This window comes from Agelaius phoeniceus, chromosome 2, assembly GCF_051311805.1.
Source record: "Agelaius phoeniceus isolate bAgePho1 chromosome 2, bAgePho1.hap1, whole genome shotgun sequence".
Classification (NCBI taxonomy): Eukaryota; Metazoa; Chordata; class Aves; order Passeriformes; family Icteridae; genus Agelaius; species Agelaius phoeniceus.
In genome coordinates, this window is record NC_135266.1 from 89,257,889 (window position 1) to 89,282,677 (window position 24,789).

At 42.5% G+C, this 24,789-nt stretch overlaps 1 protein-coding gene across 2 annotated transcripts in view; it reads left to right on the forward strand.

Annotated features, from left to right (window-relative positions):
* The window catches only part of EPHB6 (EPH receptor B6), a 66,548-nt gene that overhangs the window by 22,566 nt on the left and 19,193 nt on the right, over window positions 1–24,789 (forward strand). For both annotated transcript variants that reach the window (XM_077174170.1, XM_054653128.2), the window contains exons 3-6: window positions 6,733–6,797; window positions 9,317–10,013; window positions 22,383–22,538; window positions 23,549–23,887. In XM_077174170.1, the coding sequence (XP_077030285.1) occupies window positions 6,733–6,797; window positions 9,317–10,013; window positions 22,383–22,538; window positions 23,549–23,887 (1,257 nt within the window). The remainder of the gene's footprint in view (window positions 1–6,732; window positions 6,798–9,316; window positions 10,014–22,382; window positions 22,539–23,548; window positions 23,888–24,789) is intronic.

Here is a 24,789-nt window from a genome sequence, read left to right on the forward strand (position 1 = left end):
ACTTCCAGTGTATGCCTTGGTATAGCTTTGGAAGACATAAGCTCACTTCTTAATGTCTATGAAAAAAAGCAAGCAGGAGAATGTAGATGAGCATTAAAAGTCACACTGTGCTGCATGGAAAGTAGCTGGTTTGATGGCAGTGGCAGTTAGACCCAAGTTCTAGACTTAATAGTGGGTGTTTGGAGAATGAACTTCTTAAGCTGTGGAAGAGTAGATATTATATTGTATCTCTAGGAAAGTAGTAGATAGTAATTTAACTGGATTTCATATGCAAAGTTGGACCTTTTTTTATTTTAATTTCTTGATGTCTGCATTTTCTGACATCAGTAGTAGTGCAACATGCTAATCCCAGCAGTTTCCTTAGAGCTTTAACAAAAGAAAGGGGCTGGGGAAGAGAAAAATACACAATCATTCACAAAGCTTAAAAACTGTGTTACCTTGCAAAAAGCTGTGTACTTCCATATCCTACACCATTTGGCTGTCATTTCTCTCTTTCACAGATGGTACATAACTCCTGGTTGGAGTGTGAGAATTCCTTCTTGCAGATGACAACTTTGATATTCTGATAGTGTCAGCATTTTGCTCTGACAGAGCAAGCAGTTAAATTATATTATACTTCATGGAACATACTAAACACATATCCCATTGATTCCAAATAGCTTTCTAAAATTAATTGCATTTGAAAAGTAACATTACAGAAGTAACACAGGATCATTCATTGCAGGATTGACATTATAGCTTTATACAGGAAAAAAATTGAACTCATTTCTCTCATATAGATTGGCTTTGTATATATTCTCTTATATTAGGAGGCATACTCTATAATTCTGTAGCTTGTTTTATCGTATTAAGTCATAGCTAATCTTTAAGACATTTTCTTTTAAACAATAACATCAACCTTTGTTGATGTTATTGTTATTGATAGTTATGAACAAGTAGGACTTTTTTGGCTATTTTTGTTTGGTTTTTTACTTGTTTCATCAACTCATTTTTTAAGAAAGGAGTACTTACTACAATTGCATATGCCATTAGCTGTTGATTTATTATTTACTTCACCACAATTGCTGTTTAGTTTTGGAAGATGTTCTATTGTATTTAGGGCTTCCCAAAGGTTTCACCATATTTTGTCTCCAAATGATTGACCCCATGAAAAAATATATTTGTTTATATGAGTGATAAAAAGTTCCTGATAAAAGGGTCCTCTCCCCATGCTTAAAGGAGCACATAGGAACAGTGAAAGGCAGGGGACCCTCAATAACCTAACAGAGAAATAAGTGCCCTGACCCAGCTTCTTCCAGAGCTGTCACAGGAGTGTGATCAGTCCATGGGGTGGGAGTGAACCCATTAAGTTAAATCAGTGCAAGTGCTCTCTGGAACACCTTTCAGATTGAAGGAGATTATTGCCAACAGGGCATGGTATTTGTTATGGGATGTAGGGAAGATAATCTGCAAAATTTATTGTGGGTTGTTTAGGGGAGTAACTGTAGGTGTGGAAAGGGAGGATTAAATGTGAGAAAGTAGAGAGATAAGGGGCCAGTCACATACACCAACTGCAGGTCAGTATGGCTGTCAGGCATCTGATCACCACAGTCTATCCTATCTTCTTACTAAATTCCATTTTTCACCAGTTACCTGGGTGAAGGGGGCTTTGTTTGTTTGTGTGTGTGTGTGTGTGTGTGTGTGTCTGTCTGTCTGTCTGTGTGGGTCTGTCTGTGTGTGCATATGCACATTTATATACCAGCAACTGGAGTTGAACCACAGGTCAGAGTGGCCCATGAGTCAGCGCTACCAGCAGCTGAAGATCATGGAATGGATGAAAATCAAGTGCTAGGAACTCGAGGCGGACCACAGGTCATAGGATCTGTGCATCTGTGGTGCAAGCAGCAAACAGCTGGAGTGAGTGAGCATGAATTAGTGAGTCTGTGATCTCTATAGCAAGCCAGGCTAGCTTGATGGTGGAGTTAGTGGGTTGGGAAGGCAGGGAAAGAGCAGTCTGGAGGAGGAGTGAGATACCAGTTTAAATGTGTGTGTCTCTATGAGTGAGACGAACAGAGGGGTTTATCTAGTGAGGGAAGAACTATGAGGAGGGCCAGGTCAGGTATTCTGGTCACCGTAAATTCCAGGGTTTCTTTGAGAGTACTGTCTATGTGTTGTGTATCTCAGTGTACCCAGAGACAAGATGATCCCAGGGCAACTCCTGGGTAGGCAGTGTCAAAGACCACTTCATGGAGAGATCCACAGAATAGCAGCTCAGGAGAGCAAGCACCCAGGGCTAGCTGCTGGGTAGGCTGCACCCTTAAAGCCATTTAGCAGGGGATCCATTGTGTGCCTCTGTGTGTGTGTGAAGGGGTGTACAGAGTGAGCTTGTCTGGCTGTTCACACTGGGAGTGAGGTTTCAGGTACCAGCAGATGGAGAGACCACAGATCCAGAGGTCAGGAGGCTAAATCTTTAAGGACAGTTATTGCAGAGATCCACATTGTATACAAATGCATATATATTTCCCACTAGCAGACCTTAATCCTGACCAACCAGAAAGGGGAGCAGGATAAGGCCATTGGTGGTGCTGTTTCTGTTTGCATGACTGGCGAGTGCCTCTGCCTGTGTTGATCTTTGTGGCTGGCCATTCATAGATGTGCAGTGCCTGCATGTGTTTGTGTGTGTGCCTGTTGGGAATACCCACCTAACCCTGCTATTGGTTGTGCCTGGGGCCACGGAGCTGCAGCGGCCTGGCTTGTGTGAGGTTACTGGATTTGACAACTCCTAACACTATTTTTGCATAAGCCCAGGGAATGCTTTCTCTTCCCAGCCTTCTTAGAGAGCATTCACACTCTTCCTGCTTTTTCAAGGAATGATCATGGAAGGCAGAATAAGCTCAGAAATGTTTCAGTTCTTTTCAAATCTGTTTAGCAAGCAAGTTTTGCTGCTTGAGGCATTCAGCTCCATAGCAAAGCAAACTCTGACTGTTACCTTTTACCATAGTGCCCTTTGCCTTCCAGCAGTGTACATTTGGATATATTCAGAATTCAACTGGACAAGGTTTGGAGCAGCCTGCTGTAATTTAGCCTGGCCTTGAGTGGGGGGATGTTGGTTAAGATGACCTCTGTACCTCCCTTCTAGCTTGTTTCATTCTGTGATTCTACAGTTTTAGTAGCAGGTAAAGGGATTCTTTTACTCTCTTCTCAGGATCAACTCACTTGTCCGTGGCTGTAGTTTGCAAGGCTTTGGTTGTATAATTCCCTCTTGCACCACTGCACTGTTAAGACACCAGGGGCAAATATTCTTCAATCCAGAAAGCTGTTAGGCCATCTCTGCCTCCATGAAGGTTGTCTAAGGGTCAGTCATCTTTGGGTGAATTGTCCTCCTCTTGCATCAGGGGATCATTTTGTCTGTAACACAAGTGCTTAATAGTCTTGCTTGAAAGTACAGGCAGACCAAAATGTGAAAATTATTAATGTTGCTATTCTGAACAGCCTGATCTGTAATAGCTTCCAGCCTCTGCCCAGTTTTTCTGGATGTTGACATTATAGCATAATGTAGCCCAAGAGATTGGTTTGTGATGTAAATATAGAATAGTACTAGCTGAAGTATTTGGGATTTTTATTTCCCCCTTTCTGGCTGGCAAGAACTGAGGATACTCAAATGAGAGTTTAGATTTTGCAGAGTGTAATGAACCCATTTGACTCTTCTATAAAAAGTGATGGTTGTTTGTTTTTTTTTTTTTTTTAGTTTAGGGAAGAGACATATAGGAGAATCTCTCATCAGTTGTTTTTATCTTCCTTGAAGTAAAACAACAGTTGTAATATGCAATTGGAATATCATTCTTCAAAACTGAGATTAAACCAGGAGTAGAAAAAGAATTGTAGAATTGTCGTAATTTCACGTGTTTCAAAGCCTCTAGGTTGCTCAGATACCTTGACTATTCCTCATTTTTAATGCAGAGTAGAATATTGCTCCAATGATACCCTGAGATACCTGAACCAGTGTTGCCCCTAGCAGCATCATGGGCTGGACTGAGACTGAGTCTAACCTGATGTTGCAAGACCCTTGATTTTGAGCAATATTGAAAGGGTATAAGCCATTTTTCTTCCAAGATGATAAATTCAGCTGAACAGATCATTTCTGTCGGCACTGAAGAGCAGCAGAATACTGGTCTGGCCCAGCCCAGTGAGGATGTGAAGTGCTACTCAGTCATCAATGCTAATAAAGTGTCAGAGTGAAGGCTTATACCTGTACAGATGTAGTCATTCATACTGTTAAATTATGAGCCATGGGTTTGTTTGGCCCATGCCAAATAATCTTATCACAAGTAATGTGTAGATCAGGGTTTAGGATGAACTGAGGACCATTCCTGGGAGGTGGTTTGGATGCAGCTGTGCACTTCTGTGGGGTTGGAATTTTTAGCCATGGGAACGTGAACCATACTGTGCCTGTTGTCCTCGGAGCTAGAGAGCAGTTTAACAGCTTGTTAGATTTATGAGTGTGCATGCAGCTAGTGTGACTGGGGATGTGATTCCAGGCATACAGCCAGTAGGAAAGGGAGGAAGAACAAAAATAGTGAGGGACTTTTGGCCGTAGGTTGCGAAATGAGATTTATGCACACAAAATTCTTGTGTACTTTTCTTATTTTTCTAGTGGTTTCTGACTTAAAGTATTCACTGTGAAAGGGAAAGTTCTGTCTGCTTCAGGCTGCCTATTTCTGTTTGCTTGTAAAATACTCACGTGCTTGGTAAATACTACCTTGCTCACTGGTGAGAAGTTGTCTGGAGAATATGCTTGACATGGCAGAGCAAGGGCTACTGAGCAAGTCTTCTCTATTTCCTTTCTTCTCCATTTCTTTCTTACTTTCTGTATGGCTTTCCATGCTGTGATTAACTTTTCTCTGTCTTACTTCTAGAGTTTCCAAGGGGTAGAAGCGTTGTACTTTGGTAAATGGGAGACTCAGATCTGATTAGAAAAAAAGTTCTTTCTGTGTTGAAAAATGGCCTTGTGTATTATTTCAGCATATCAAGGCTATGTCTGGGATCCCAGTGGCAAAGTAATGACATGACACTGTGCAATCCCTGTGCCAGACTGTGCAATTGAGAAGGTAATGGGCATGGGGGAATGCCAAGTTCCTCTGCTGCTAGGACAGCCTAGGGAAGACTGTGCCTCAGGGAGGCATAGGCCTTTTGCAGATGTTCTGCTGCTCAGAGGGGCTGTCTGAGCTGAGCTATCCTTGAGAATGGAGCAGCTCAGCATTTCCTGAGGTCTGTTACATAATTTTAGTGGGGTTGTACTTCAGCTGTAACCAGTAGTTCTTTCCAGTTTTGGCAAGCCAGCCCTGGTATTTTGCACTGCTTTTGAATGAAGGAGCTGCATTCTTCTCAGGGAGATCTAAATAGTATAAAATGTCCTGTAGGAATATAGGGAATATAGTTCAGGGACACTGGTGAAGGCTGATGTCTGGATGAACTTGCTCACTTGATCATGGATGAGTCTTTCCTTTCCAGTGATTAATGTGGAGTGAATCCCCAGGTGTATTGATAGGGATAGTGACATAAGCAATTCATAACTGGAAATAGAAAACATTGAGGATCTCTCTCCTGCATAAAACATAGAACCATCATATTACTAAACCTTTTCAAGGTTTAATAATGGACCGTGAACCTTATTTGTAAGTAAGCTGCCTGTTAGGTTTTGGGTTAGATTTTTTAATCTGTTTTTCACAGGTTTTTCCTTAAGTAATAAGATAGAAATATGAAAATCAAAATTAGCAAATAAAGCTCCCCAGAATTTAGGAAAAGCCAATTGATTTATACAGTATATATCAACCCATGTAAATACCTATTCAACTGAGTCATTTTCTTATTTTGTGTCCTAAATATACAGAGTGAGGAGTACATGCTTGCATACCACAGTGGTCTCAGACCCTGACATTCTCTTTTGGAGAATACTTTGTTTATAGCTTGGACTGTCAAAATCTCTTTTGTGTTTCTTTGTACCCAAGCAGAGAATAATTGCCCAAGAGCAGTCAAGGCTGATATCTGATCTGTCTGCAGTGTTAGATTCAATAACAATGGAAATGCAGACTAGTTGTGGGAATAAAATAGGCCTGTGAAGTTCTGCATGTACCCTACTCTTGAGCAGTGTAATAATGCAACAGATTATTTAATACTGGGATTCCTACACAGGCCTGCAACGTAATTCCCAGTTCCAGAACAAATTAATCCATTACAGGATCAGCTGTGTCATAAACTCCCAAAGAAATTTGGTTCCAGAGCTGGGAACAAACATGCTTTGGCCTTGTGTCCACACTTACATGTGCAAATAAAATGGGCAACCATAGTTCTAATGAGAGTGGCATTCATTCATGTAGCTCATCTTGTGTCCCACCTTTTCCCTTCCAAAAAGAGCGGGGCCTCATCTGAACTGCTCATTATGATAACTCTGCACCATGCTGTCAGTGTGGCTATACTTTGCCTGGGAAAGTCGGGTGAGAATATTGCCAAGCAACTTGAGAATCATGAGTTAGCATGATTATGTGCCTAGTGCCTCTGCCTTTCTTTGTCTTGGCCTTTCTTAATTTATTAGTATGGACATAACCTGTCATATTTAGTCTCAAAACAGGAATGTTTATTTTTGGTGTATGGAAGTCCTCTACAAGAAAATCTTGAGAAGAACAGATAAGATTTTAGTCTGACTTGGAATAGCACAAAATACTTTTTTTATTTAATTTTTTTAAATACAAACAGAAATACTTCTGGATACAACTCAAGAGACCTCAGAGATTGGCTGGACTGCACATCCTTCTGATGGGGTAAGCATTTCCCTTGTCCCTCCTCTCAACTCCCTGTCTGCTGGGAAGACATGCATGCATCTGATGAAGAAAGGGAAACTGTGAGACTTGGTTTATAGATTTTGTACATATGAATAATTTGAACACAGTGTGTTTTGCAAAGCCAGATTGTTTAGAGAGAAGGGTGCTGAGTAGGATGCTACTGCCACATCCTTACCCTATTCCTTCACCTCTGCTCCAGAAATACTAAAGAGTTCTCCATCCACCCCTCAGAACAGAACAAAATTAGAATAGAATAGAATAGAATAGAATAGAATAGAATAGAATAGAATAGAATAGAATAGAATAGAATAGAATATTTCAGTTGGAAGGTACCTACAACAATCACCCAGTCCAGCTGCCTGACTACTTAAGGGCTGACCAAAAGTTGAAGCATGTTATAAAGGGCACTGTCAAATGTCTCTTAAACACTGACAGGCTTGGGGTATTGACCACATCTCTAGGAAGCCTGTTCCAGTGTCTGACCACCCTCTAGGTAAAGAAATGTTTCCTGATGTCAATTCTGAGCGTCCCCTGAGGCAGATTTGAACCATTCCCATGCATCCTATCATGGAACAAGGAGAAGGGATCAGCACTTTCCTCTCCAATTCCCCTCCTCAGGGAGCTGCAGAGCAAGTGGGTCACCTCTCAGCCTCTCTTTTCTCCACATTGGACAAACCCAGAGCCCTCAGCCACTCCTCCCAGGACACACCTTCCAGCCCCTTCACCAGCTTTGTTTCCCCCCTCTGCACACATTCAGAGACTTTCCCACCCCTCTGGAGTGGTGGTGCCCAGAGCTGCTCCCAGCCCTCCGGGTGAGGCCGCAGCAGCGCTGAGCACAGTGGGTGATGGATGATCCCCCCTCTGCCCGCCTGTGCTCTGTGTTTGATGCCCCCAGGACACGGTTCCTGCCCTCTGGGCTATGCCCTGCTGACTCTCACTGAGCTGCTGCTGCCCCCAGCACCCCCAGGGCCCTCCCTGCAGGGCGCTCTGCAGACACTCCTGTCACAGGTTGTACTTGTGCCTGCAGTTACTCCATCCCAGGTGCAGGATCTGGCACTTGTTCTTGTTAAGTTTTGTGCCATGAATGATTGCCCAATGCTCCCGTGGTGTACAAACATTTCAGTTGTGCTCCTGAGCTCTCCATGCTCCCAGGAGCAGCATACATGATCCCAGCTGGCACTGCCATCCTAGGTCTATGCCATGCCAGCCCTTGGTTTACCTTCAGCTCTCCTGGTGGTATGCCCTTCCTTCATCAATTATAGATTAAATCTCTCAATCAGTTCCTCCAGTTTATGAACAAAGATACATTTCTTCCATCAGGACACTGGATCCTGTCATGTCCCAACACACCCTATGTCTCAGAGATTCTTCAGTGGTTACGAACCCAAGCATTTTGGCAGAGGCACCAGTCCTGAAGCCAGTATCGGTGTCTCAGCATCATTTGTTTCTTTCAAATGTGCCTTACTGCTGCTGAAAAGATTGAGAAAAACACTACCCATGCTCCTGATTTTTTTAACATTTCAATCAGGGCCCTGAAAACTCTTGATCAACTTTGCACTTTTTGTTGGGACATTATTTATACCCATGTGAAAAAGCCGGTGTGGATAGTAGTCTGAAGGCTGCACTGAGCTCTTCCATCATCTGGTGACATTGCTAAACTGGGGCCCAGGGAGACAGCACTTGCCTGAAAAGATGTTCCAATCAGCAAACAGGTGCTTCTGTTTCACACAGGAGGGAGTCACTAATGACCATAACTTGCTGTTGTTTCTTCTTGGCAAATGGTCTTAATGCAGATCTTATTGTGAGAAGTTGGTTGGTCAGACCTTCATGAGAATGCTTGAGCAGGTTCCTTCCCTTCTATTTCACTATGCATGTCCTCTATCATACCCAGGGCCTTGTTCCTATTCTGTAAAGCTTGTAGAGAGGGTACAGAAGGTTTTGTCATACAGCTTTGTACAGGAACCTGCTTCCACCCCTCCTTATCCCTCCCTTGTGCCTTCCTGCAGGCACAAACCAGATCTGGACCTACCCCTGTAGTGGCCGTGGTGATAAGAAATGTCAGAACAACAGCTCTCACTGTGGTAAAGCTAGGTAGAAAGGACTTATGCTTTAATGTGTTCTCCAGAGAACAGTGTCTTTTGCTCTGTCTCATTTGTTTGTATCATTTGTTTTGTGTCTAGAGATAAGAGATGGGAAGATAGGAAGGAATAAAGTGTGACTCTCGCATTTTAAGATTCTCGATGTTGTGTGGCCAAGTTTGCATGATTTATGTTTTCTGTCACAACAATTCTTACTTCAGAGCTTTGACTGCTCTTCTTTACAGGGTCATACTCTGTCTAGAAGGCTCTGCTGCACATAGCATAAACAAGTTCAAATCTCATCATAGACGTGGCAAGGAGAGGGGGAAAACAAAGACCTGTCCTGTATTTTTGGTGCAGTTGAATACTGAATCCATTTTTTTATCCCTGTTTCTTTTTCCTCCTCTATATCCATTGTAGTGGGATGAGGTAAGTGTCCTGGATGACAAGAAGCGCCTGATCCGAACCTTTCAAGTGTGCAACGTGGCTGAACCAGGTCAGAATAACTGGCTGCGCACTCACTTCATAGAGCGGCGCGGGGCCCACCGCGTCCACGTCCGCCTCCGCTTCTCCGTGAGGGACTGCGCCAGCATGCGCACCGTGGCCTCTTCCTGCAAGGAGACTTTCACACTCTACTACCACCAGTCAGAGGCTGACATTGCCTCTCAGGACATGCCAGAGTGGCGTGAGGGCCCCTGGACCAAAGTGGATACTATTGCAGCTGATGAAAGCTTTTCCCAGGTGGACAGCACTGGGAAGGTGGTCAAGATGAATGTTAAAGTACGTAGCTTTGGGCCACTCACCAAGCATGGCTTCTACCTGGCCTTCCAGGACTCGGGAGCTTGCATGTCCTTGGTGGCAGTCCAAGTCTTTTTCTACAAGTGCCCAGCTGTGGTGAAAGGGTTTGCCTCCTTTCCTGAAACGTTTGCTGGCGGGGAGAGGACCTCACTGGTGGAGTCCCCGGGGACATGTGTACCCAATGCTGAAGAGACGAGCACGACGGGGTCCTCGAGTGTTCGGCTGCACTGCAATGGAGAAGGGGAGTGGATGGTGGCCATTGGACGATGTACCTGCAAGGCTGGCTACCAGCCTGTGGATGATGAACGAGCCTGCCAAGGTGAGAGAACTTTTTTTACTCTTCCCCTTAGGCAGCCATCTTTTCATTGGTTCTCTGTGTCAGCAATATTTGGCCCTAGCCAAAATTTCACAGAGCTGGGAAAGAAAATTTTTCACAGAGATCGCCTTGTAGCAGACTCCTTTCACACATTTAGCTCCTTAGACTGGAGTTGGAGTGACCATTTGTCCTGGTTTAGGAATGGTGTTCTCTAGTTTGGTGTTGCCACTAAAACCACTCTGCCACCTGCTCCCCCTCCAGTTGGAAGCACAAAAGACAAAGATCATCAGTTACGATAAGAACAGTTTACTGGAAACAGCAATGAGATAATAAAATGAACCGTAACAACAACAATATTAACAACAAAAGGTGTAAGACAGATAATTTACATGGGAAGTGACAATAAACAAATACTGATCTTATTGGTTCTTTCCAGCACAGAAGAGTTTTCTCCCAACAGAAAGGAATGCCCTTTTCCTTGAAGTGTGAGTGCCTTCCCTCTACCCCTGTCAGTGATAAGGGTGGTGTAGAGTAGCATCTGTTCCTGGTTACACCCCCACAGCCATGCCCATTCCCAGCTAATGCAAGAGATTGTCCTTGTCCTGGCCAAAACCAGGACACTATTGCTTGCTGCTAAGAATATGGTTGGAAGCTCCACTCAGACCTTAGTTACAGCTGCCACCAGAGACAGCCTCTGAGGGTACTCACACAGAACTAGCAGCAGCTGTCACTAGCCAAATCTACCATAATTCCACTTCTTTACCAAGAGGCAGCAGCGTTAGAAGGAAGATGCCACATGGAGGAGAGCTGAGCCCAGAGCTAATACACTCTCTGTCCTAGTTATTTCAGGCCTTTTTGCTAGGGTATAGTAATAAAATAAAAAAAGGGGAAAGGGCAGCAGCCTGGTCATGGGAGAGGGAAAATATGTGAGCCTGCCCTGACTAGAAAAAGCAGTCACAATGGTATCATCATTACCAATAATGTACTCTCTGTATTTCTGTGATATGTTTGTCAGAGGAAGTAGAGTACATTACGTGTCACCCAGAAGTGATATTGGGCTGAAATCTGGCCAAGCCTGAGCACCCAGTCTAATGTCATGACTGTGTTCCTATCTTAAGGTTAGGACAGTCCATTAGAGCAAACTGCTTATGTTGGTTGTATAATTTGTGTATGATGTTCTTCTGGTGCTTCCTTTGTTTTAATACGCATCTACTCAAAATCTCTCAGCAGTCTAAAATGTTGCTGCACTACACTTAGTACTCTAAAAAATAAATGCCACGTGGAACACAGTTTTGACTGCAGACAAAATTTAAAAGTTGAATTTATTCAAACAAGAGTTCAACTCGGACATGGAACGTACAAATACTCTGGTTAACACTGGAGTGCAAATGCAATGAATAATTAATGTTGTCAGTATTACCTTAAATTCCTGCTTCATGAAGTGATTTGGGTCATGCAAAATAGCTTTATTAAAATACAGGTCATTTTACTGGAGACTTAAAAAGCAATTAAAATTGGTAAGTGCTTTTCATTTGTTTAAACTTTGAGAATAATTAAAATATGTGTGCCTTTTTATCCTGCTCATTCTGAGAGAAATGTAACTACATTCATTTAGTGCTGCTTCAGAGACAGTAAGCTCTAACATAGAGCAGCTCTGTATGGCACTAAATTTGTTGTGTGCATCAGTAGCATGACTAGTTTACAGTCTAAATAAACTGCCAGTCAATAATTTAGTTTCAAATAGTAGTCTTAAGCAGTCAAAAAAAAAAAAAAAAAGAAAGAAAGCAAGAAATTTGGCTTGCCAAATAAAAACAAGGATTTAAAAAAAAAAAAATCTTCCGTTTTCCATAGTATTCAGTGAAAGCTGATACTTCCTTGCAGCCTCATTGTCAGAGAAGCTGGAGACAGATGAAAATGGTTAATATTATAAGGAATAACTGAAATAATGACAGTCTATCAAGCTACAAAAGTCAATTCCTATAATTTACTTCCTGAGATTCCATGGGCAGCCTAGAGCAGCCAATGACAACCAAATATGAATCATAATGTTAAAGGGTATTCTTTCCTCCTCATGTTTCTTGTAAACTCCTCTGGCTTGATCATCCTTCCCGATCTCTTCTCCTGCTAACAACATGTTGCTGTCCTGTCTGAATGGAGCCACATTCAGCTCGTGTCCCCTTGCTTGGTGTTCCTCTGTGTGGAGTCCTCTCCAGCCCTTCTCCTCTGTGCTTGTGTTCTCCTTTCCTAACAACAGATGTCCACCCTGATACAGAGCAGCCACAGTGTTCTAGAGGAAACACAGAACAAAAGCAATAGCGCAAGGGCAGATTTCTACTGATGATAATGCAGAGAGGTGTTCTTAATAAGACTGAAGAATCAACCAAGGATAAGAAGGAGAAGCAAGTTTCCTTCTTACACTTTGGTAGAAGAGTGTGTGGGCATTGCCTTCCCCCTCACCATATGCAAGCCTGTGGAGTCCTTCCTGGACCAGCTGTTATCTCTTTATTTAGAACAACAAATCTGCCAAGAGCCATTCTGAGCAGATAGATAGAAAGCCCTTCTTTTCCCCCTGCCCCCTATCATGATTTAAGGTACTTTCTTTCCTTATTTTTGTAAGACTGGCTGCTCTGTGTTACTATATGGCAGATTTCTCCACCTAAATAGAAGAGTGAAACAGCAACCTTTAGCAAGCCCTTTGGGTGATGTGGGGTGCAATCTGTGTGGGATTCACTTTTCACTTCATCTGATTAGACTTGTCATGCTGAACAGTCAAAAAAGAGAATGGCAGTTTACAGAGGAAAAAAGAAGTTTGGGACCTTAGTTGCTTTTCTTTCTGTAGATGTATGCATAGAGGATGCCTTGCCATGCAAAATCATATGGGATTTAGATTACCAGATGCTTTTGAAAATAATATTTAGAATTTATGATGGGGACATTTTAAAAAATATATTTTAAATGACAGTGTAGAAAAAAAAGAGAAGATAAAGATAAAACTGCCTGATAAAGTGCTAAGCTGACTTCCAAATAAAGAAAGACAGAGCTCTGGACAGAGCTGAGCTGATTAGCCATGTGTGTGGCACCTCTGTACAAACATACTTAACCAGAGGCAGAAAACACCAGCCAGAAAGAGGAGGAGGTAACAAGTTTGGAGTGAAAAGCTTTAAGCTGAACTTGGGAGAGGGAGGAGGAAAGGTGTTGGTTTAATGTTTGTTTTTGTTTTCTCATTACCCAAATCTATGTTAATCAGCAATAAATTAAATTTCCCCAAGCCAAGTCTGTCTTGCCTGCGACAGTAATTGGTAAACAAGCTCCCTGTCTTTATAACTTTTTTACCTCTGCCCACGAGCTTTCTCATCCAATTTTCTCCCTATGTCTTGCTGAGGAGGGAGAGTAAGAGGGTGGGCATTTGGGTGTTTACCAAGGTTAGCCATCCACATGTCTGCTTCTCCTCTCTTTTTTCTCTGGATGTTTGTTTCTAAGAGTACTTAGCAAGCAAAAGCCTGTCATCTGTAGTTGATGTAAGGATTCCATAAAATTACCCATGTCCTTTGGAATATGCAGTCTCTTCTGATTGCAGAAGGAATCACATCTGTATTACTGATAACCACAGGAGCAAGCAACTGTGCACGGAGCTGTTGGAGGTCTCATTTGGGAAGAATATTGCATGATTATTTTTGTATTACTAAAAATGCCCTTTCTCATCATCTTGGCTAAACCTATTTCAGTGTGTGAGGCTAAAAGAATGTTAAGATTTATGTTAAAATATAAGATATGATAGTCTGCTAAAAATATGCACATACTAGTAGCAAAGGGAAAAAAGAGCACAATAAGCTCTTCTTAAATTTTAATCACTTAAAAGATGCTTCCTTTAAAACCACAGGATAATTTACATTGCAGGGACTTGTGAAAGTCATCTGCTCCAACCCCATGCTCAAAGCAGGACCAAATTGGGTTAGGTCACTCAAGGCCTGTTCTACACTAGTTTTAGTTATTACTGAAGATGAACATTACACAATGTCCCTGGGCAACTGTTCCAATATTTGACAACACCCATGGTGAAATTACTTTTTCCTATGTAGAAGAATGTTTTAGTAAGATGTAGTAAGAGGTTATTACAGTTTGTGTCTGTTATCTCATGTTCTGCCACCTCGTGCCTACACCTTCATCATATCCTCCCATTTAGGTGGCTGATGCCATAAGCTCCCGCCCCACAGCCTGCTCTGCTTCAAACCCAGTGTCTTAGCCTCTCCTGGGTAAGAGCTTTAATTTCAAGGTAGACTCACAGCTGACAACAATGTTTGGTGCCTTGATCTAGATTACTTTTTTCATTTTTTTTTTCTTCCATAGTGCTCCCATCATCAGCTTCTTGAGCCTCCTTCTGCTACTTGCACATACATTTTGGTACTTTTCAAGTAGTTCGCTTCTTTTCCTGTATCAAGTGCTTGCTGTCTACTCATATTCTGTCCTACCCTGCCCAAATCTTTCCTCTCGTGTTTTTGCCTTTTTTTTTCTCTCACACAACCCATTCCCTGGCAGTTCTCCCACATATAATTAGGCAGTAATTGCTTCAGCTCCACCTCTTTTACCTAAAAAATCCCTTACTCAACTGATCTCCTATCAACAGTTAAACAGGAAAGAGTTCTTCATTTATTTTATCTCAGTTGATTTGATGCTCTTCTTCAAGACTCAAAAGACACACTTTTCTCTCCTTATGTTTCTTTCATTTTCCAGTCTCTCTTTCCCACCCAAACAGTTGTAGTAAGTGTAAAAGTCTAGATCAACCCAGGGCCCTATTGCATCACTGTGCCTGGCTTCTATTGCAGGCTGATCCCACCTTATTCAGAACAAGATGCAAGATGAACAGTAGCAGTTGCCGTGGAATAGCCTGGCCCAGTAGGAATTTACTACCACCATAAGCAAGCCATAGATATATTTATGGAAGGGGAGGGGGGAAGAAGTGTTTTATCTAAAAGATACTACAGTTTTTATTTTCTAGTGTGCATTCTGCATGCTAATTATGCTATATTTCTAGCATTTTGAGAAATGCATTGTCTAAATGTCTGCATCATGATTCTACAATATTATTGGTTGCTAACTCCTTTCCATCATCCTGCCTGCCCTCTAAGTGCCAAACTCCATCCCTTTACCTAAAGTCATTCTCATTTGAAGCCTTCTGTAGCTCTGCACATCCAATTTTCCCTAGGCCTCAAAATCATCTGTGTCCACTCATCCTTCCCAGATTGACTCCAGTTCCAGCTTTGACACTGTTCATTTTCAATACTCTCACATTTAGTATTTATTCTTGCTGCCCCACAGTACACCTGGGAGCAGAACTCCTATACAAGATACAGGTCACTTGCCTGAGTCAAGAAGAGAACAATTTTATGCTCTTCTAAATGTCTTCTTGTGTCTCAGTTCAGCTCCAAGTGATATCTGCATACAAAAAGTCAGTGTCACCTGTATCACATTCCCTAAAGTCACTGCTGGGTGTACCTAAAGCTCTGGTGAAGTTCCCAGCTGCCTTTCTTGGTCCTTCTCCTCTTGCTGCATTTTGCTTAGTTCTCCAAATATTTCCTCTCTGCCCTTACTGTCTGAGTGAGCTTTTTAATGCCTCTTTCCCTACCTCTTTGGTTCTTGGTCTATCCTCTCTTAATTTTCATTTTCTTTACCCCTCTCCCTACTGCCACTCCATGATCCCAGCACTTTTCTCTGCTGGTTTTGCTATTTGTTATTGCTAGAAATCTGCCAGAAGCTGCTCCTCTGGCTTCCCGGGTGGAACTTGTCTCCAGTGAGCAGTCAGGCAAACACAGGCAACACAGGGGCAAGTGTTGTAGGGGGAGCTGAGGAAAACTGGGTCAGTGTCTGAGATGAGCTGTGCCCAGCTGAACTGTTGTGGCATTCTGACACTGTGCCAAGATATGAAAAATGACTGAGACAAGCTGAGGGAAAAGCGCTTGCGCACTCCAAACTCTGCCTTCTCCTTTCACAGTAGGCTTGACTTGATGGGAAGTGGCAGCTTGCTCTGCCCCCTGAGGTGCTAGCTCTGCAAACCTCTGTCCCTGATCCAATATTGTGAATCAATCAGAGCTAGATCTGTGTTTTCTTGGAAAGTACTGGTGCTGGGGGAATGGTAAGTTGCACTATCCCCAGTGACAAGGACTATGGCTTAGCTGGTGTTCCTGTTTTGTGTGAAGTTGTTCTGCAGGAACATGGTGGAAGTGTTTCAGGAGAAGCCCCTCTTGTTCAGGCTTTCTCTGGGATGGCACTGAAGTTCACTAAAGGAAAACATCCTAGTCCTGGTGTCAGTGGGCCTGCTGCAGTCTGAACATCTGTTACGACTGTCTCCAGTGAGCACAGTCATCTGCAGAGGCTGTAGGACCACGGCAAGTGGACCTGATGCCATGATCTGCAGTAGGAAGGGAATGCAAGATCATTCAGAAACAAATGAGAGATGGATTCTGTCTGTGTGTATGAAGACAGCCCTAGGCTCACTGGAAGTGCTTGAATAAGAGGAAGTGGCTTTTGCCTATTTAGATTGCCAGGGAATTTTTTTCTCCTTCCTCCTGACTTGACTTTCGATATACTATTTATAGTGGCTGGACTGAGGCAATGCCAGGAAAAGCTCCATGTCCTGGGAACAATTATTATTGCTATCTGTGGGCTAAAGTCCTGAGTGCTATGGGCAGCCTATCTTAGACAATTCTGGAAAGGGATAAAGGTTCTTGTGAATGTAAGTAGCTCTCTGACTGGATGCAGAGGCAGGGTTCAGCTGGAAGCAGAAAGTTTGTGATAGCTGCAGTGCCTGCCTTTGGAAGCCATTCTTTAGCTTCTTGTAGCTTGAGGCCAGTTAGTGTCTACTTTATTCAGTCCGGCCATTTTGGCCAAAATTACAGATGTAAAATATAAGCAACAAAAAACTTAGGCCGTAGTATTATTTTTCCAACTATATTTTATTAGGAAGGTGAGAGAGATGTGAATCATGTTTAATCACTGTAAATCTGCTTTGCTTGCAGTATGCTATGTGATTTCATTTTGCTGTTTTTCTTCTGGAAATAGAAATACCCAGGGGCAGAATGAGAGTTTCAAAGCATGATTGTTTCTCTATATCTGCCATCCCTCCTGGAAATAACAATGTGAGATTATAGGTTTATGTAGTAATTATTTTTTTCACTAGACAATAAAAAATAATCACTGTGGAGAGATCTTCCCTCCTAAGTTGCTCAGTATTCCACTCCATAGTTCTTCAGGTGCAATTTCTGTAATGTGAGTGGAACTGGGCAAGCAAATCCCTCCCTTATTGCTTTTCTTCACACTTTTCTGTCTTGTTTAAAGTCTTTTTTTAGGCCCTTCCCTCAGAGGGAACCCAGCAATCCTATTCTCATTTCACTTCTGAACATCTGAAATGAGATGTAGTCTAGTGTCAAGAACTTTCCATTCATTGTTCCTTGTCCACCCACCCACAATCATGTATGTGATGAATGATCTGGCAGTGAGGCAACCAAGGCCACAGGGCTCTATCCACACATTTTAATTGGCTTATGTTTAAGGGAAAACAAAGAATAGCTGAACTTGGAAGAAATCTCTGGAGTACACCTTAACCCCCTCCCTGCACAAGCAGGGTCATCTCTAGCAAGTAGGTCCAGACTAATTTTTAATTTCTGTAAGGAAGGAGACTCTAAAACCCCTGTAGGTAACCTGCTTCAGTGCTTGGTCACCCTCATGGTAAAAAACTGCTTCCTTGTATTCAGAAGGAACCTGCTGTGTTTCAGCTCTTCACCTCTGGGCCTGTCACTGAGAAACACTGAAAAGAGCTGTCTTCTTCACTTCCTCCCTTCAACAATTTGTGCTTATTCATGAGATTGCTGGAAGCCTTCTCCTCCCCAGGCTGAGCAGTCTCATCTCTATCAGCCTCTCCTCCTGTGGGAAATACTCCATCCCCTTCATCATCTTTATGGCCCTCTGCTCGATTATCTCCAATACGTTAACGTCTCTAGTGTACTGGGGAGCCCAAAACTCAACATGGTTTGGTGTTGAGCCTAAAACTCAACACAGTTTAGTGTTGAGTCTCCAAGTGTACCCTCACCAAAGCTGAGTAGAAGCCAAAGATCATCATCCTTGCTGCAGAATTCCCTGAGGTGTCCGGGACCTAGAATTCATAAAGGCTGGTCTTGGTACTTAAGACTGATGTGAAGAACTTGTCCTGTGTCACCCACATTTTCTCTAGTCTTCCTTGAGCCACTTCTTTTTTTAGAGAAACCCTTCTCACTTTTGACATCCTGTGCCAGATGTGATTCCAGGTAGACTTTGGCTTTCCTAGCCATGTGTCTACGTGTTTGGACGGTGCCTCTATGTTCCTCTCAGGCTACCTGTCCGTGCTTCTGCCTCCATATACTTCCTTTCTGTTCTAGGAGCTCTGTTCAAACATGCAGGCCTGTTGGCATTTTTTGCCTGAATTTGTGCTTGTTGGGATGGAGTGCTTTTGCACCTGGAAGAGGTAATCCTTGCACATGAACTAGCTTCTTTGAGTCACTCTTCCCTCCAGGGTGTTATCCCACGGGACTCCTCCAGATCACCCAAGTGGTCACATCTGCTTGTCCTGGAGTTCAGTGTTGTGAGCTGGCTTTTTGTTCTGGTCGCTGCACTCTGGATCTTTAACTCCACCATGTCATGGTCACTGTAGCTAAGGCTGCCTTCAGCCCTCACATCACCAGTGAGCCCTTCCTTGTTTGTGAGCATCAGGTCCAGGGGGACACCTCCCCTCATTGCCTCCTCTATTGCTTGGGTCAGGAAGTAGTTCCCAATCCTTTCCAGGAACTTCTGGAACCCTTATGCCCTGCTGTGTTCCTCCTCCAGTACAGTAGGCTGGTTTTAGTCCCCCTTGAAGATCCTCTGAATGGGAGGCTAATTCTAGCTGGCAGCTCTGAGCTCCATCCAGTTTTTCACAGGTAAACATCGAATGCCGTCTGGTATAGCCAAGACATCAGTCTCCGCTGAGTCTCTTCTGGTGTAGCACAGAGGACATGTGAGCATATTACTGAAATTTGTTTATTGGTGGAACAGCTGCAGTGAAGTTTTGTCTCTTCAGTTCACTCAGCTCTAGTGAAGTGCTTATTAATGAGCCGATGTGGCTGCTTCTCTCTGCTTTAGTTAAATAAAGGACAAGGGAATATTTGGCCTGGAGATGTTGGAAGGAAGAGATGTAAATGGCAACTGTATCAAAATTGCTTCATAAACAGGCCTGGTTCCTTCTTAATGTGGTTTGGCTTTTGGGGGTTTTTTGGATTTTTTTTGTTTTGTTTTGTTCTTTTTTGTCTACTGCTTGTATTTGAAGTTTGTCTCAGAAGCCTGCTACTTCAGTTGGTGGAAATATTCTTGTTCAAACCTGTAATTTACTGTAAAGTCACCTGTTCTCATGCTGTCATTACTCTTGAACCTAAATAAACAATTCTTCATTGAGTGACTCTTACAGTTCTGGGATTGTACTCAAAAATAGATGTGGCCTCAGTGAGTAAGAGATCTCTTAGGTAGCAAGGAATCAGCTCAGTGTCACAAGACAAAAGGCATTGGACCCTGGGCAGTGCTTGGGGAGACAACAATAACCTACTTTTGCATATGGTTCAGACATATAATGCCAAGCACAGTGCATGGACAGTGAAATTAGATTTTGTGAGGCAGTTAAGAACAGGTGTAAGTATTTGATCACTGGTGTTTGTTACACATACCTGTTCCAGAGTGTTGTCCCTATAGCAGTGTACTGCATCACTGATATAAGCAGATAACATTGTTAGCCATTAGCTGGCACCATGACCCTGTCCAGAGGCTTGTGTTCTTGCTCTGTGTGTTGGTTGGTTGGTTTTTAAAAGCAGCTTTTCAATGTTTATGGTCACTTGGAGTGACTGCCCGTAACATGCGGGATAAAATCCTGCATGGCCTTTTAAGCAACAGAGGTGCTTTTAAGCCAATAGAGGTAACTTACACAGACTGCTTTTTGTTACTGAGGTGGTGCTACACCATTTTGTTCCATGGCATAAGACCTACAGCACTGCACTTTTGCTTACTACCTTTGGCTAATTCATCAACAGTGTGCCATCTCTGCAGACCTCACCCCTGCATCCCCAGGCTCAACAGCAAGTTGCCAGTAGATGTTAAAAGAACTCTATAAAACTAATGTTTATCTATTTTAACACAACATGTTTATTTTAAAATTCATTTTATTTACTAAACACCAGACAAATTCTTCATTCACAGCTTTGCTAGCTTTCCATATGATTTGCAATTGGGCTAAAGGTGAATTTACCTGAAATTTTTTTGCTCTGTCCTTGTAGGGTAAATATGATTTTGTACTTCCAGGGTGATGTCTGTACCCTCTACAGATTTCCCTTTAGCATCACATACATGGCAAACATTACCATTACCTGTTCATTTTCATTATTATGACTAGCAGCCAGGTGTCCTACTTGATATCAGGCTGTAATACTGAATGAAAGAAAATAACCATTCTAGAGGGTCTGCCTTGACAAGTGGAATGAATGTACCATTAGTTCTAAGCCTCAGCAAAAGCTCAAGAAGGAGTTTGATGCAAGAAAAAACAGATGAGTTAAAATTACTTTTTAAGAAACTAAAGCCATTCACATTAATTTCAGCATTCTCAAACTTGAAATAAAGGAAAATCCCTGAAATTTTGGTTGAATGACTTTGCAGTGTGTTGGATGAGAACTTCCCATTCCTACTACTCGTAGTTTCAGTACAAATGCATTTGCCAAGAAGTGTGAGTATTATATTCTACATCTGTGGCTGCTAAGAGAGCCTAAAATTGAGTGAAAGGTGTATAGTTTATGAAGTGGATAAAATCTTACATACTCTTTCTTGTCCATACAAACACATGGACGTATCTCTCCGTATGGGAATAATTTGATTTTCTGCTGGATAAAGGCCTGAAGACAAAGGCAGTTGCACTTTTCTTAACCATCATCCATCACATGAAAAATTACAGTCTCTTCTTCCCCTTTCCTTTCCAAATGGCAATGTATCACACACTGAATGTTGTCAATTTTTTGAGTGCTGGAAAAAAACAGTGTTCCCCTATCTAATAGCTATCATTCAGAGTTATTGAAGTCCTCTTCATGATCTGGCCTTTTCCAGGACTGATCACTCTTATCTGTGTACATGTGGAGGTTGCTCTGTGCATCTTAGAAGAGTTTTGACAGAGGATGAAGTAATACAAGAGGCATAAACCTGATGGGACTCCACAGATGTTTTTGGCTGTTATTTCTGGACTGTGCCTGTAGCCTCAAGGGGGATTGAACACATATGATTCTGATTTCATATAACAGCTCTGTACAATATTCTTCTCTTCCTTGCTTTGCTTTTTTTAGGTAATTTTTTGCTATCCTCAATCCATTGGAATATTCTGCTTGTTAGAATAGTTCTGCTTTTATCTGGGGTCTATCTGAAAGTTTCCCATTCCTTGTAAATGCTCTTTATTGTGAAATTAATGAACCAAATGTCAGCTGCAAATGAACTTTCACCTGAGCTTGTTAGTCCATAAAATCTAAAAGAGCTGCATCTATTTATATAGAAAATCAGCTTTAGAAAACATACATAAAAGCAGTAAAAGCTGTATCCTAGCACTTCTATATAAGATCCAAGCACCTGCTATTAGGCATCTTTGCCAAACCTAGAATGTGCCATACTCCCATATTGTTAATAAATTATTTTTTCATTTTTCATTTTCTTTCCCTGTCAGATGGATTTCCATCCTTGTTTCAACTTGTTGCATATACATTTTCCTATGCATTTGCAGATTAAATTTGACTAATTAACATACTTTTATCCATTACTGGGAAGTTTTCAGACCTACAGGATAAAAACAGGACTGCCAGTCTTAGTGTCTGCTCTTAGTTTTAGTGCAAAATCAGCAATGGTAGTGTATATTACTTTAAGCAATGAAACTGTTGTAGGCAGCATAAAAAATCCAATTTTGTGGCTGTGTTGGGTGTGGGGAAGGAGGTGTAGGTAACTGTTTGATATTTCAAGACAAATCACTTGGCTGGGCTCCTTGGCTTCTCCAATTTAAAAGCGTTTTGAGTGAATAATGAGAAGACAATTATTTGAGGTGGCCAAAGCTGTCTCAGGACTGGTTCTCTTTCATCTGCCAGTGAATCAATTTAAGCAATTACATATAGAATAAAATAAACTGTTTTGAAATGGCAACTTGGACAAAATATGCTCCATAAGGAACCAAAACCAGCAGCAGCTCTATGCAAGAACTTCTCTCAGCAGCAGAAGTTAAATGTAAATTAGATTACAGTGTTTCTGAAATCTGAATTAATGATTTTCCTGCTTTTGCCTCTCTTATTTTCGTCCTCTTAGCTTGTGCCCCTGGTTTCTTTAAAGTATCTGTGGGAGATGACCCCTGCCATCTGTGCCCTGCCCACAGCCACGCTCCACTGCCGGGTTCGCGGGAATGTGTGTGTCAGAACCGGTACTACCGATCTGCTTCGGACAACTCTGATGCTCCCTGCACTGGTAAGTGTTTGGATGAAATGTTTGAAAGCAAGAAGGGAAGTTAATGAGAGAGAAATGTGCCCAAATGATTTGGCGGGGGGCGAGGGGGGGGTTGCAATTCCCCTCTTCTCAAGACCTTTGAAATAACCCAAAACTTGCCTTTGCTTCTGCACCTAACTACAGAGTGATGGTGAGAATGATGATTCTTCGGTTTCATTATAGCCTTCAGAGGAAAATGTTCTGTAAATAATGTTTCCCTTACCCCTCCCTGTTACTGAGCTCAGCCTCTCTGTCCGTCCCCTTCCCATCTTGCTTTGTGTCCGTGCCCAGGATTAGCGGTGCAATTCTGCTGCCTACTTCTACCTTTCTGAACTTTTCACTTCTTAGCTGCAGTGTCTTGTCCCATTCTCATCCCCATGCCTTCTTCTCACCCTCTGCATTTTCTCCCTTCTTTTCACTATCTCTGTGCATCAAGGGAAGTGTTGGATGCACAGAGTGGGCACTTTTTCAGCTGTCAGAGTTTACCTCTGATGCCATTGAGGAATCTGGCTGGCACCGGGAATAATTGCAGGCAAAACTGGTGTCCAGTTCCTGGAACAAATGCAACAGGTTAACTAAAGTCTGAGAAAGTTCAGAGATATTAGGTGCCAAAGGAGAGAATTACAGGTCTCAGTAGAGATAAATCTATACTAAGCTTGTGTGAAGTTTAAAATTTCAAGGGATTGGCACTTCCCTAAACAATGGCTGTTCTTTTCGGGAAATTAAAATGTCACACCCTTGAAACAAAGATTCTTCTTTGTAATTTTGTTTGTCTAAAATGTGCTAATACAGTTGTTCCTTTGTTGTGTGTGCTTGATGTAGCAAAGAGTATGTTTTTCTTAGCCTTGCTCTAAGAAAGAACTGATGAAGAGTAAGAATGAGAAGAAGAAGCAACTTGTTCTTCTATTCTTTTCTCTTTGCTTTGCCTCCTGCCTTCCCTCACCTCTCTCCCATTCTTTCCTGGGATTTTAATCCTTCGTTCTGCCTTCTAGGCATCCCCTCTGCTCCTCGTGACCTCAGCTACGAAATCGTGGGCTCCAACGTGCTGCTGACCTGGCGCCTCCCCAAGGACCTGGGCGGCCGCAAGGATGTTTTCTTCAACGTGATCTGCAAGGTGTGCCCGGCGGGCTCGGCGGGGCCGTGCGTGCGCTGCGGGGACAGCGTGCACTTCGAGCCGCGCCAGGTGGGGCTGACCGAGAGCCGCGTGCAGGTCTCCAACCTCCTGGCCCGTGTGCACTACACCTTCGAGATCCAGGCCGTCAACTTGGTCACTGAGCTCAGTTCAGAAGCACCCCACTTTGCCACCATCAATGTCAGCACCAGCCAGTCAGGTGAGGAGACCCCTGCATCCGAGTCCCGAAGCTTCTACTCTCTCTCTCATTTGATTTGCTTTTATCTTTTGAATCCTGGAGTTTTGTCACTTTACTTGTGTCATGTGCCTTTTTTTATCCTGCCCTGCTAGTTCCATAGTTTCACTTTTACCCTTCTCATTTCTGTCTTACCTAAATGGGCTTTCCACTCTTGCTTCTTGGCAGAAAAACTCCAGTTTAGCAGCTGGTGTGATTTTTGGGAAAGAAGCTGCCCTGGAGAGGATTCCAATGGGAGATGTAGCACTTTGAGTCAGGCGAAGCACATTGTTTCATTGTGCAAGAGAGGGGACGCTACCAGGGCTTGATGAGGATTTTGTGAATGTCATTTTGCCAGAAAAACTATTCATTTTCTCTATCCCCTACTCTTCTCCATTTCATCATCTTATTTTCCTCTTAATAAGAAACAATTTTTTTTCCTCTTTACATGGTAGAAATATTAAAATGTGTTGTGCAGTTATATTCAAAAATGTCATGATCCTTGTAACTAGAAACTAAATGGTGGGGATGACTAAACTAACATACTAATGGGTTGTGTGGGCAGTCAGAGGAGTTCTGTTTCCTGTAAATATAATTTACAAGGACTGGAGCTGGAGAGAGACACATACATCCAGGCATAGAGTTCTGCTAAATGTCAGCATTAAGAGACTGGGCATATGTTGTTCTTCACAAGCATGTATAAGCTAATATGGAGAGGAATTATACACAGCTTGTTTAAGAGGATATAATAAGGAGTAATGTGATGAAGAGGAGATGGAGGGGGAACATTTTGAACTGAGTGACAGAAAATGTCTGCAAACATTTAGAGTTGTGTAAATGTTAAACTGAAACAAATCCCGTATGAGATTCCACGGTGTAGTGTGGAA